The sequence below is a fragment of the Papio anubis genome, chromosome 4 (genome assembly GCF_008728515.1).
Source record: "Papio anubis isolate 15944 chromosome 4, Panubis1.0, whole genome shotgun sequence".
NCBI classification, from domain to species: domain Eukaryota; kingdom Metazoa; phylum Chordata; class Mammalia; order Primates; family Cercopithecidae; genus Papio; species Papio anubis.
The window spans coordinates 4,393,495-4,405,599 of record NC_044979.1 but is presented as its reverse complement, the minus strand read 5'-3'; the positions used below and the strand labels follow the sequence as shown (position 1 = coordinate 4,405,599).

Genomic DNA, 12,105 nt, shown 5'->3' with positions numbered 1-12,105 from the left:
CTGGGTCTCAGAGTCAAGGTCAAGTCTACTTGGGCTTCCCTTGGACTTCACCACTGCAGACAGCCCTTGCAGACGCAGCTGTGTTTCCTGCTGTCTGCAAGGGACACGTTTCTTGCGTGCTACATGGTGTTCGGAATCTTTCCCAGTGGTGGTCTAACGTCCGATTTGTTAAAACTCTACCTGTTTGAAAACGAGTGTCACCATTTCTCCCCTTATTTTGTAATCAAAGCTAAATATTCAAACATGTGTCCAGCAACTCGCAAGTCATTTTCATTTTATTTACCCCTCACAAGCACTGGGAGCTTCCATATCCCTCTGTTCCTCTACAGAAGGTTGCCAGGCCTGCTGGGCACAGTTCTTGAATAAAGCCACAGCCCCATGTTCTCCACACTAAGCCACACGTCCAGAGTCTCCTAGCGATGGGCAGTCATTTGCCCTCCAGCTGCCCCGGAGAAGCGCCCACCTGCAGAGCTTCAGAGCAGCATTTTTTTTCTTTCCAAGGGAGTTACACGGGAGGGTGATTGGACATCCATTCTAGCATTGTTTGTGATCATTCGTTTACTCTAAACAAATGCACAAATTACAGCTGCTTCAAAGTGATCTGACGAGCCAAAGGCAAAGTTCCTTGCAGAAAAATTCTCTTTCACAGTAAACCACAAGTTGTCCCCATGTGTAGGCTTAGTGTGAGAAGGGAGAAAGGAAGTTGGGTGGTTTTGATGACACATCAGACGATGAAATGAAGTAGAATGGCCACTTCAGTAGATGAACAGAGTGGGCTCCTCAGGGGACTTCTTTGCATTTGAAGAAATAGATAACGAGGACGTGTGTGCGCTGTCGCAGCCTGAGGCACAAAGGTCCAGTGCATCCGCGCCTCACTGTGGAACTGACTTTGGTCTCTACCATGGAGGGAGGACAGCCAGTCCCACCACCGTGTGGAGCGAGGCTCACACGACTCCACTGTCCACAAATATAGTCATCGAAGTTAAGGTCTGTCCAGAGACCAGCTTATCTTCTGTTTCAGGAGAGAGATCAGAATCCATTTTATTTCTGGGAACATTTAATAAAGATGACACCCTAGTTTCCACCTTCCTTTCCTTTTCTGGTTATTATGGCCACAATTTTGGGAAAACCATTTGTCCTAACAGATATGTAGTGTAGGTTTTCCTAAAACCAGCAGTCATGGGGAGAATCATACCAAAACCTGTGCGTGTGACCCCACCGAGAACAAAAAAACCTCTGGTGGGAAAAGGAGAGAGCCTAGGACAGTGGGGAGAATCTTTAATCCGCCCCAATCCCAGATTTGAGACTAGGCTTTTGAGTGCCTAACTTGAGCATGTTTTTTAATGCCCAGTTTCTTGGTCTGTACACTAGAAATAGTAACAACCACCTCCGAGGCTGATGAAAGCAGCAGTCTACGCACGTGAAAAGCCACGGCCCACAGAGGTCCTCCGTGAGTGACCCTTGCATCTCAGCGTGTCCCTGTTTCCTCTCTTTCAGAAATGTTTGACCTAGAAACAAATGAACATGTCAAGAAGGCCATAAATGACCGACAGATGCCTAAAGTGGAATACAAGGACATCGAGATTGATGATTATAGTAAGTACTACGTTTTTCCCCTTTAAAAAGAATGAAAAAGAGAAAGAAAACGTGGGCTCGGACACAGTGCAGTCATCAGCAGCAGGCACCGTGCACAGAAGGCTCCCCAAGCACGGGGGTGTATCTCTGTCCTGCAGCTCCTCTGGCATGGAGCGTCTTGTGTTCAGAACCAAGATGCTCACTCTGGTGACAAAATGAAAAAAAGCAGAGCACAGGATCTCTCTCCCTGAGAGGCTGACAATTGCTTCAAAGCAAGATCGCAGACTCCAACGCTGTCCTTCTTTGGTGACCGTGTCAAGACACCGTCCAGAGAAACCTCTTCCCTCTGGAAATTCCCTTTCTGTGCCATCTGAAGTCCTTCCTGCCTCATCAGCTGGTGGAGGGTGGGCTGATGAGGGCTGTCCTTGCAGCCGGAGTTTACGTGAGGAGGTTTGAGTGCTGTTACCTCCTAGGAAACGCCTCTCACTCTGCCTTTCTGTGCCTGTGCCCTTCTTTCCTTGAGCTGTCCCTCCAGTCATTCGGTAAGTTCTCCTGGGCACTAACTCTGTGCTAGGCATTGCTAAGCACTAAACACCCCCACAGCATTAGCTGGACCTGGACTCACAGCTCCAGGAGGGAGGCAGAGCCTGGAAGCCTCAAGTCCCACCTCTGCGCAGCTGGCTCCCAAGTCAACCCGGCTGGCCCCGTGTCCTAACTGCCCACCAGGTCATTACTCTTGGAAACCCCAAGTGTAAAATGCCCACAGCAGATTTCACTGTCTTCCCCCAGAACTCTGTCCCCCCTCCAGACTTCCCCACATCTATGCATAGCAGCCTTTTGGTGGTAGGTTGGCGTCAAATAACTGAGACTTCAAACCTTGAAGTGCAGACACCGCTTGCCCATCACCCCCGAGGCTGAAAACAGGTTTCCCTCCTGTGCGAACTCTGACTGCCTGATAGTAACTGCAGGAGCGCTTTGTTGAAAGAGAAGGTTTCCAGGGCTCTGGGGGAAAGCGTGTTGAGGCTGATAAGTAACACAGAGCTGAAAGGGCAGCGGGGAGGAGCCACACACCTTGCCTTTGCCATCCCCAGACTGTCTCTGGAACCTCTTTGTCTGCCCTTCCCCGACACTAGACAGTGGCGTGTCGCCTGGGGCCTGGCATCTTCGCTGGCAGCCCCCTTGTGCTCAGCAGCTTGGAGGAGACACAACCACCTAACAGATTCAGCTCCCAAGAGCAGGAACCAAGGCTCACCCCATGAAACAAAAACAGGTCCCCTAAACAGTACGTGCTGCAAAGCTGCGTTGCGTAGCGCAGAAAGCAAACAGCACGAGAGTTCAGAGAAGAGCCTGAGACTGGGCTGGGGACGTGTGGGGAATGCTCACGGAACGTGGGATTTGAACATGGTCCCTGGAGTCAACCTCGGGTGGGCTCACAAGAGGCAAGAGTGCAATCCAGAGAAGAGGGCAACGTGAGGGGCTTAGGGGCTTAGGCAAGAGCAAGTGCAGTTCACTGTGGCTGGGTCTGGAGGCTGCCCTGGAGTCCCAGCCTGCAGGACAGCCCAGGTGTGGGTCCTACACAGGGACCCTTGCTCCCCCGTCCTCGCCACGCCCTCCCTGAAGCCCACCACAGGCCCAGGCCAAAAAATCCTGCCCCTGCCATTTGGCCATAGGAAGCTATGCTCTATCAGAACTTTTCTGGACATTGCGTTCACCTCTGAAAGTCAGAACATTCTGGAATTTTGATGCACTTCAAATCCGCCCCCGCCCCCGCCCCCAACACACTTACATGTCCAGAGGCTCTCTCTCTTAAAAATACCCTGAAGGTGACCACACCACGCAAAGGGGCATGAAGGAAATGAGTAGGGAATGAACTAGAAGAAAGAATAATTTTGTGTGTGTCTGTGTGTGAGACAGAGTCTCACTCTGTTCCCCAGGCTGGAGTGCAGTGGTACAATCTTGGGTTACTGTAGCCTTGACCTCCTGAGCTCAAGTGATCCTCCCACCTCAGCCTCCTGAGTAGCTGGGACCACAGGCAGGCCACCATGCCCAACTAATTCTTTCTTTTTTTTTTTTTTTTTTTTTTTTTTTTTTTTTTAGTAGAGACAGGGTCTCACTATATTGCCCAGACTGGTCTTGAACTTCTGGGCTCAAGCAATCCTGCCTCAGTCCCCCCAAAGTCCCAAGATTACAGGTGTCAGCCATCATGCCCAGCCTAGAGGAAGAAGAAGAGAAACTCAAGAAAATTATAAACAAGGGTTGGGCACGGTGGCTTATGCCTGTATTCCCATTACTTTGTGAAGCCAAGGAGGGCAGGTCACTTGAGGTCAGGAGTTCAAGACAAGCCTGGCCAACGTGGTAAAACCCCATCTCTACAAAAAAAATACAAAAATTAGCCAGGCGTGATGGCATGTGCTTGTAATCCCATTTACTTGGGAGGCCGAGGCACTTGAACCTGGAAGGCAGAGGTTGTAGTGAGCCGAGATCATACCAGTGCACTCCAGCCTTGGCAACAGAGTGAGATTCTCTCTCAAAAAACAAAAAACAAACAAATAAACAAAAAATGGATGCTGTGACAATCTGCTTTGGCCAAGAAATGTGTGTATTGGCCGGTCGCAGTGGTTCACGCCTGTAATCCCAGCACTTTGGGAGGCCGAGGCATGCGGATCACTTGAGGTCAGGAGTTCAAGACCAGCCTGGCCAACATGCTGAAACTCTGTCTCTACTAAAAATACAAAAGTTAGCTGGGTGTGGTGGTGCACACTTGTAATCCCAGCTACTGGGGAGGCTGAGGCAGGAGAATCACTTGAACCCAGGAGGTGGAGGTTGCAGTGAGCTGAGATCGCACCACTGTACTCCAGCGTGGGTGACAGAATGAGACTCCATCTCAAAAAAAAAAAAGAACTGTGTGTATATTATCCCAGCCCAATGGAGAGACCATCATTGCCCCGGCGTGTCTCTGAAGCTCCTCTGTTCTGCCTCCTCAGCAGCCTTGGCAGCCAGGCCGTCACCCTGGTGAGATTCCTTTCTGAGCTCCTTAGACCTGGCCTCCCCCTCCAGCCCCCTCTACCCACTGCTGTCCCAGTAACGCTTACCAAGCCTGCAGCACTGGTGTGTGACTGTCATCCCTTCCTCTTAGGAAATGCAGAAAAGACCTTTCGAAGCACAAAGCCAGCTTCCCCACCCTTGCCACACACTCTGTCCTGCAGGGGGTTTCCTTGAAAGGTAGGTGGGTACAGATGCCAGGAGAGGATGTGGGGCGCCTGTATGAGCCCGGCAACAGGAAGACCCCCTTAGGGATCGCAGGAAATCTGAAAGATGTCAGCCCTACCGACCTGGCTTGGTTTTGTTTTTCCATTTTGTGCTACCAGAGGCTAATGCTTTTCTTTTCTTTTTTTTTTTTTTTTCTTTTAGAAAAGTAGGACATCTTCCAGAAGGGCTCCCCTGAAATGTTTTCAGCCAGTCAGAACCCGGTTTCCAAGGTCTGCCCTTGGGCTTATCAGTGGCAGGGAGCAGCCCAGACCATGTTTTATGGAATTTAAATGATGAAGTCCAAGGCCTGCCTCTCTCTCCGCTAGTCCCTGGGCCATTGAGCCAATTTGCAAGCCATTAACATTCAGCCCGAATCAGTCAGGAGACGCCAGGTCAGAGCTGGCTGCCCAGCCAGCCTCCCAAGCCTGCAGTGTATCTGTGTAGTAATTGTATTGAAAAGCCGCTAATTCCAATTTAATTGCTGTGCCTTTGGTAATCTGGGTCGTAGTTAACATCAATAAATAAATTCCAACTTGGATGGGAAGGTTTGTTGGGAGGTGGGGGGGGTGCAGAAGAAATTGGTGAGGCAGGTTTTTGAGGTTTGGTTCCTACCCAGTCTCCCTCACCCACTGGATTTCACGCTGCTGAGAACCAGATCCAGTGACCTTGGTAGCCGCAGGATCCAGTGGGCTGTACCATCCTTCCCTGGCGTCCTCTAGCTGTGGCTGCAGCAGAGCTACAGAGCCACCCAGCACAAACCTACCAACAGCGAGACCTGCAGAGCCACCTGGCTCTGCACAGAGGCACTGCCATGGGCCGGCACCCTCTCCCCACTAGGCGGCCCCCTGTTTCATCCCACACTCTATCTCTTCCTCTCCCTGCCTCCCTGCTCCCAAATATCCATCCCCAGCATCCCCGATCAGACGCTGAGAGATGCTTTGTTGCTGCAGACAGCCTGCCCCCTCTCAGGGCACCATATTTCCCTGCCTGAAATTCTGCTGCTGGCAAGTGCTCAGGCCACTGAGTCTTCTGTGCATTCAGTGTGCTCCCATATGCAAGACTGAATGGAAGCTTCAGAGAAATTAAACTTCACACAGGTTGGGTGACTTGCCCAAGGCTGCACAGCAGGCCAGAGTCCTCAGGATGAAAACCCTGGGCCAGTCTCTGTCCTGTGGGCTTCCCCTCAGGCCCGATCCAGAGCACCCTCACCCCCACAGTCACCCAAGGGCATGCCCGATACCCCATGGCCAGCGTTGCCCCCTAACCCATGCTGTGCTCTGCTTCTCCCCAGACCTGCCCATGCAGATCCTGAAGCCAGCAACCTTCACCGACACCACCCACTACCCTCTGCTCCTGGTGGTGTAAGTATCGTCACGTCTGTCTTTCCCTGGTGCTCGCTCTGGGGCTCTGTGACCCCCATGATAAATGAATATTGAACTCTTAGGAAAAGATAAGCAGGAGAAACGATATGGTTGCAAACTGAAAACATAAGATCGTTTAGCCCAATGTCAGGTTCTTTAGGACTCGTGGAGACACCCAGAGGTTAAAAGAAAGTGGGTGCTATGTACCCACCGCCTCTCCCCAGGCTGCCTCAGCTTCTGTGACTATAAAGGGAGGCTGCTGGGATCATCATAGTGGCATCTTGCATGACAGGCTCACCGGAGGCAGGCAGGGGACAGGTCCCAAGACACAGAGACACAAGATGGCCGGAGCCTGGGACCTGCACCCTGAGCCCGTGGGTCTCACTGGCTGGCATTTCTGGCCACTGCCCTGAATGCTCTTTCTTCGCCAGCAAAGAATTTTTTCAGCTCTTGTGTTCATTAATGAAGCCTCCGGTTTGGGTTTTGAGAACAATTTTTTGTGCTCTGTAAATGCGTTGAAGATGTTGGGTCTGATAGGGAACTCAGTGCTAGGAGCCGGCCCAGTGCCCTGTGCATAGGTTCAAATGCTGCCTGACAGCCGTGAGTCGAGGTGATGCCCACATGCTCACACCGCACGGGGAGGCAGCGCAGAGGGGGCCACCCGGACCATTGAGCAAACGCCCCAGTGCACCTCCTGGTCTGTCTTTTCAAGACCATGGAGCAGGAGAAACTCCCGCAGCCCTTGTAGCCCGGGAGAGCCGGCGGCAGCAGAGGCCTGTGCCAGGCTGTGTTAGGGATGCCGGTGCAGCGACCCCCTGAGTAAACGCCGGAACCTGATGGAGCTGATTAACCCTGGTGTCTTGCCCGGCTCCCTTCCTGAGGGCTGAGTCCCTAAATAGCAAAAAGGTTCCATTATAGAAACGCCCCAGGGCACAGATTCCAATAGCTGATTCCGTTTTGCAATTAACCCACTTTCCTTAATATCTGGACTGCTTTCACACTTTCCCAGCAGCCACGCATGCACACCCACATGCAGACACACGCATCCACACACAGGCACACGCACATGCACACACACCCACATGTGCACACACGCATGTACACCCACACGCACACATGCACCTGCATACATAAGCACATACATATGCACACCCACATGCACACATAGGCCCACATACACCTGCACGCACACACACCCACACACAGGCACACACACATGCCCACACATACCCACATGTGCACACACGCACACACACACAGACACACGCAATGTACACACATACCCGCATGTGCACACACGCACACACACACGTACCTGCATAAGAACACACATATGCACACCCACATGCACACATACACCGACATACACACACATGCACACACATACACACGTGTGCACACGTAGCCACATGCAGCACACACATGTGCACACCAATATGCACACGTATGTGTATACACACATGCACACACGTACACATCTATACACACCCACACTCCCACACATCCACACCCCACCCCCCCACAGACACGCACCCACACACCCCACACACGTGGGGTGAAACCAGATTTCCCCCACTTTCTCCAGGATGCTAACAACTTCCGAACCAGCTTTCTTCCCCTGCCCACTGGTTTCTTCAGTGATCTTAAAGGAAATCCCCAAAAGCTTTTCAGTTTACAAAACGATTCACTTTCCCTTCAGAGGTAAAAGTGGTTGTGCCAGGTGGAGACAGCTGAGCTCTGCTGAGCTGGGACAGGGCCAGGCAACCCCACCCGCTGGGCGCACACTCACTCTGGCCTCGCAAGCTTTCCTTGGAGGCTGTGTCTTTTTGTTTGTTTCTCGCTGTGACATCAAATGTGATAACAAGGAGATCTGGAGTCCCTGAGCCCCTGCTTCAAATTACAAAACCCAAAAGAAAACAAACACACCCTCCACATAGAGCAGCGCCATGACTGACCAGGACCCTAAGCATGCAGCACTCCAGCGCGCCGCTCCTGGCCCGCTCCTCCTGCCGCCCCCCGCACCCCACTCCTCAGTCCTTGGCGGACAGCTGGGACAGTGCCGGTGGTCGGAGCCGTCACCTGGCTGGATCCACTCGCAGGAGGGGCACTGCTCCCTGTTGCTGTTCCAGGGAGGCAGGCTGGACCTGGGGCTGGCTTTCTCTCCTGTGCATGCTTTTCCCAGCAAGAGGGAAAATCACTTAAAAACCTCCCCACACCCATGAGTATGCTGGTCAATGAGGAACAACTAGTCCTGCGTAGAAAATGGCCCTGTTCCCAGCCTGGACAACATAGCAAGACCCCATCTCTACAGAGTGACAGATTTTTCTTTTAATTAGCCAGGCAAGGTGGCACATGCCCGCGGTCTCAGCTCTTTGGAAGGCAAAAGTGGGAGGATTTCTTGAGCCCCAGAGGTCAAGGCTGCAGTGAACCAAGATTGTGCCACTACACTCCAGCCTGGCCAACAGAGTGAGACCCTGTCTCAAACCAAAATAAAAAAATAGAGAAGGAAGGAAGGAGAGAAGGGAGGGAGGGAACAGCCCTGTTTGAGGAAAAAGAAAGCAGCCCTGTTTGTGGCGCTGGTCGAATCCCATGGTCCAAACGTCCCACCATGGATGCCTTTCAGCCAGCAGCGCCGGGCTAGCAAATGAGGATCTGGGAGGAGAGCACAGTGGGAGCTGCCAGCCCAGGTCAGAGGCCACACTGCCCAGGGCCAATGGCTCTCGACTCCCGAGGAGAGGGAGGGAGAAAGGCAACCCATATGGCGGGTTTGCTGTTACTTCGAAATTAACAAAGACAGACCACGTCTTCAAGCCAGGGATGTGGCTAGAGTCAGCACAGCCTTGTCACTTGTGATGGGTACTGAGGGGCACAGCCTGGGGCATCTAGAACCCAGGAAAGAGAAACCGTCTTGCAATGTAGGGAAAGCCCCGCAAAGGGAGAAGTTGGGAGGGTTTTTATTGTTTCCCTCACCAAATAGATGCCCTTTGGTGGCTGTCCCTCCCGGTACCGGTGTGTTTAGGGATGGCCCTGGGAGCCCCAGGCTCTTGGAGGTCTCCTCTTCCTCCTTGCCTTATGGGGTATGGATAACACCTGGCTCACCTGCCCAGGGCAGCAGAATCTGGGGTATGGAGTTGAGCATGTGGCAGCCGGGTCATGGGTAAAATCCCTTACGGGGGTCATCTGATGTGGCAGCTGCTAAACCAGCCGCCACCCACCACACAGCAGGCCTGCTGAGCCCGGGACTCTCTTTCCAGGGATGGCACCCCGGGGAGCCAGAGCGTGTCTGAGAAGTTCGAGGTGAGCTGGGAGACGGTGATGGTGAGCAGCCACGGCGCGGTGGTGGTAAAGTGTGACGGCCGCGGCAGCGGCTTCCAAGGGACCAAGCTCCTGCACGAAGTGAGGCGGCGGCTAGGCTTGCTGGAGGAGAAGGACCAGATGGAGGCCGTGCGGTGAGCACCTGCCCGGGAAGCAGGAGAGGCCGGGAGGGGACAGGGCTCCTCATGGGGGCTGTGCTGCAGTCATAGTGTGGGAATGCTTTTTGCATGCAATTTGCTCTTACCTAAAAACTCTTGGCCATTCCAAAGCAAGTTTCAAAGGAAACTGTTAGGAATCTTCTCCTAGCGACGTTTATAACTAGTTTTCCCACTTCGGGGTAGATTATTGAGTTGACTAAAACAAGGGTCTTCTTAGAAATTGCCAGTTTGGTCTGCTTGGCTTTTCTGCACTGTGCTCACTGACCTGGGTCAGTGTCCATGCATGTCTTTGCCATTTATCCCAAGGGGAGGCGAGAAGAGATCAGGAAGGAAGGACAGAAAAAGGGAAGGAATATGAATGGGGCTGGATCCGTGGAAATGGGTCACCGTCATTACTGAGAGCAGGACCTCCATGCACATCCAGGTGGGGCCAGAATGCCCTCCCCGGCTCTGAGGAAGGGCAGGCTTTTGTTCTGTCATTCCTGTGCATCCCTATCACTAACTCAGCAAGAGCAACCGACATCACAGAAAACAAAAAAAGGCTTAGCACCAAGGGGCAGATGCTCCAAATGACTTATTGAATCTTGTTGTTGCACTGGAACTAAGAAAACACATCAAGACACTGTGCTAGGCTGCGGCTGGCCTTCAGGCTCATTTTATAGAAGAGTTTTCACAGTCTGATGGCATAGAGGACTGCAGCACTTACTCTAACTTCACCCCTTAGAGATGCTGCAGGAACAACTCAACGGACTGTGGACTCGGGTTCTGGGAATGACAAGAAGGCAGGGAGAAGCACATCTACCAGGAACCCTCGCCGTGACCATGATCAGCACCGTCACGGGCAGGGGAGCATGAGGCTGGGCCCGGGCACAGGAGGCGGGTGGAGCACAGAGCCCAGCTCAGTACACGTTTATTGCCTGGAGGATGACAGGAAACCTGGCATCTCTGTACCTGTTATACCAGGGTGCTCTGTGGTTTGAAAATTTTTACTTAGCTGACTATCAAAACATTTCTTCTCATTTTGAAAAAGATTGATGGCCCCTGGTATGTACTCAGTAAATGGTCTTTCAGTGGAAAACAGTGAGTGTGTGAATGAATGGACCCCTCCAGGGAGCTATGAGCTAGGTGATGGCAGACAAAGCAATTGCTTCAGAAACCCATGTTGCAGGTGGGAAATACAGAGCAGGCAAGCTGTCAGGACTCAGATACTCAGGGAAGGAGTGTCTGCCAGGATGCCTTTGCCTGGAAGTCAATGACTACAACAACACATGTGTGCTTGCACGCACACACACACACCCCGCTCAAATAAGGAACTATATTGCTATGAAAGACATAGGGATGCCAGGCCTCAGGGTTGATGAATCCAGACACCAACAATGTCACCGAAGACCCAGGCTCTCTCCGTCTCTCCGCCCAACCAGCCATGATGGCCTCATCCTAAGCCGAGCCCCCAGCTCATGGATGGCCCTCAGTAGCACCTGGCTCCATGCTGCTTCATCTACCTCCAGCAGGTTGGGGAGGGAACAGTTTTGGAAACTTCCAGAAAGGAAGGAAAGTCTCCCCAGAAGCAGACAGCAAACCTCTCCTTCCATCTCCCGGCCCTCCCCTGCCCATTCCAGAATGTACCACGAGTGAGAGAGGTGCAGGCAGCTCCCCAGAGACCAAGTGGGTCCACCTGACACCAGTGCGGGGCCAGCTCCTGAGCAGAGGACGTGGGGTGACAAGGGCACGCTGGGGTTCAGTGTGGAAGGAGGATGGGTGGGTGACTGCTGGGTCCGCAGTCGGCAGTGCCAGCCACAGAGGACTCCCAGGACACGGAAGCCAGCCCAGGCTGTGCTCTGGAGTGGAGTGGGCCTGGCTTCCTGGGTAAGGGCTGGAGGGCTCTCCTGGCTTCCCGGACCTCCTCCTTTGGGTCTTTTCCATTTGTGCGTGACTTCCCCTGCCATCTCCTGCTCTTTCCTCTCCCCGCCTGCTCTACCTCCTCCCAGGGAGGTATGGAAGCCCGGGGCCTCTCCGCCATCAAGGGCAGGCCCAGGGGAAGGTCGCAGCACCCTCAGGCTCCCCTTCGACACTTGGCGCTGCCTGGCATCTTCCCCGAAGAGCAAAGGAATTAGAGGGCAAAGGTGTTTCACACACATCGTGCCCTAAAAGGAAGGAATGGGCTCAAGCATCTGCTCCAAAACAAGGCAGAACCTGTTGCAGAAAAAGAGCCAACAATGCCAGCTCCTAAACCACCAACGCTCAAGAGTGGGAGCACGTGGACAACGGCAAATCTTAGAGCCGCTGCCAAAGCGCAGACTTTCTTAGGAAGCTGATGCCCAACGGCGCTAAGCCACAGAAAGCCTCCCTCGGCTCTCCTTAGGAACGAGGTCTGCATTTTCATTCATCAGAAGGAAACAGCCCAATGTTATCAGAAGGCTAAAATCATGAGGCTGACGCCTTAGCCT

General features: G+C 52.9%; 1 protein-coding gene across 3 annotated transcripts in view; it reads left to right on the top strand.

The window, feature by feature from the left end:
• Positions 1-12,105, top strand: part of DPP6 (dipeptidyl peptidase like 6) — a 1,015,511-nt gene that overhangs the window by 989,192 nt on the left and 14,214 nt on the right. For all 3 annotated transcript variants that reach the window (XM_017957362.3, XM_009204279.4, XM_017957361.3), the window contains exons 18-20: positions 1,498-1,596; positions 6,116-6,185; positions 9,440-9,634. In XM_017957362.3, the coding sequence (XP_017812851.3) occupies positions 1,498-1,596; positions 6,116-6,185; positions 9,440-9,634 (364 nt within the window). The remainder of the gene's footprint in view (positions 1-1,497; positions 1,597-6,115; positions 6,186-9,439; positions 9,635-12,105) is intronic.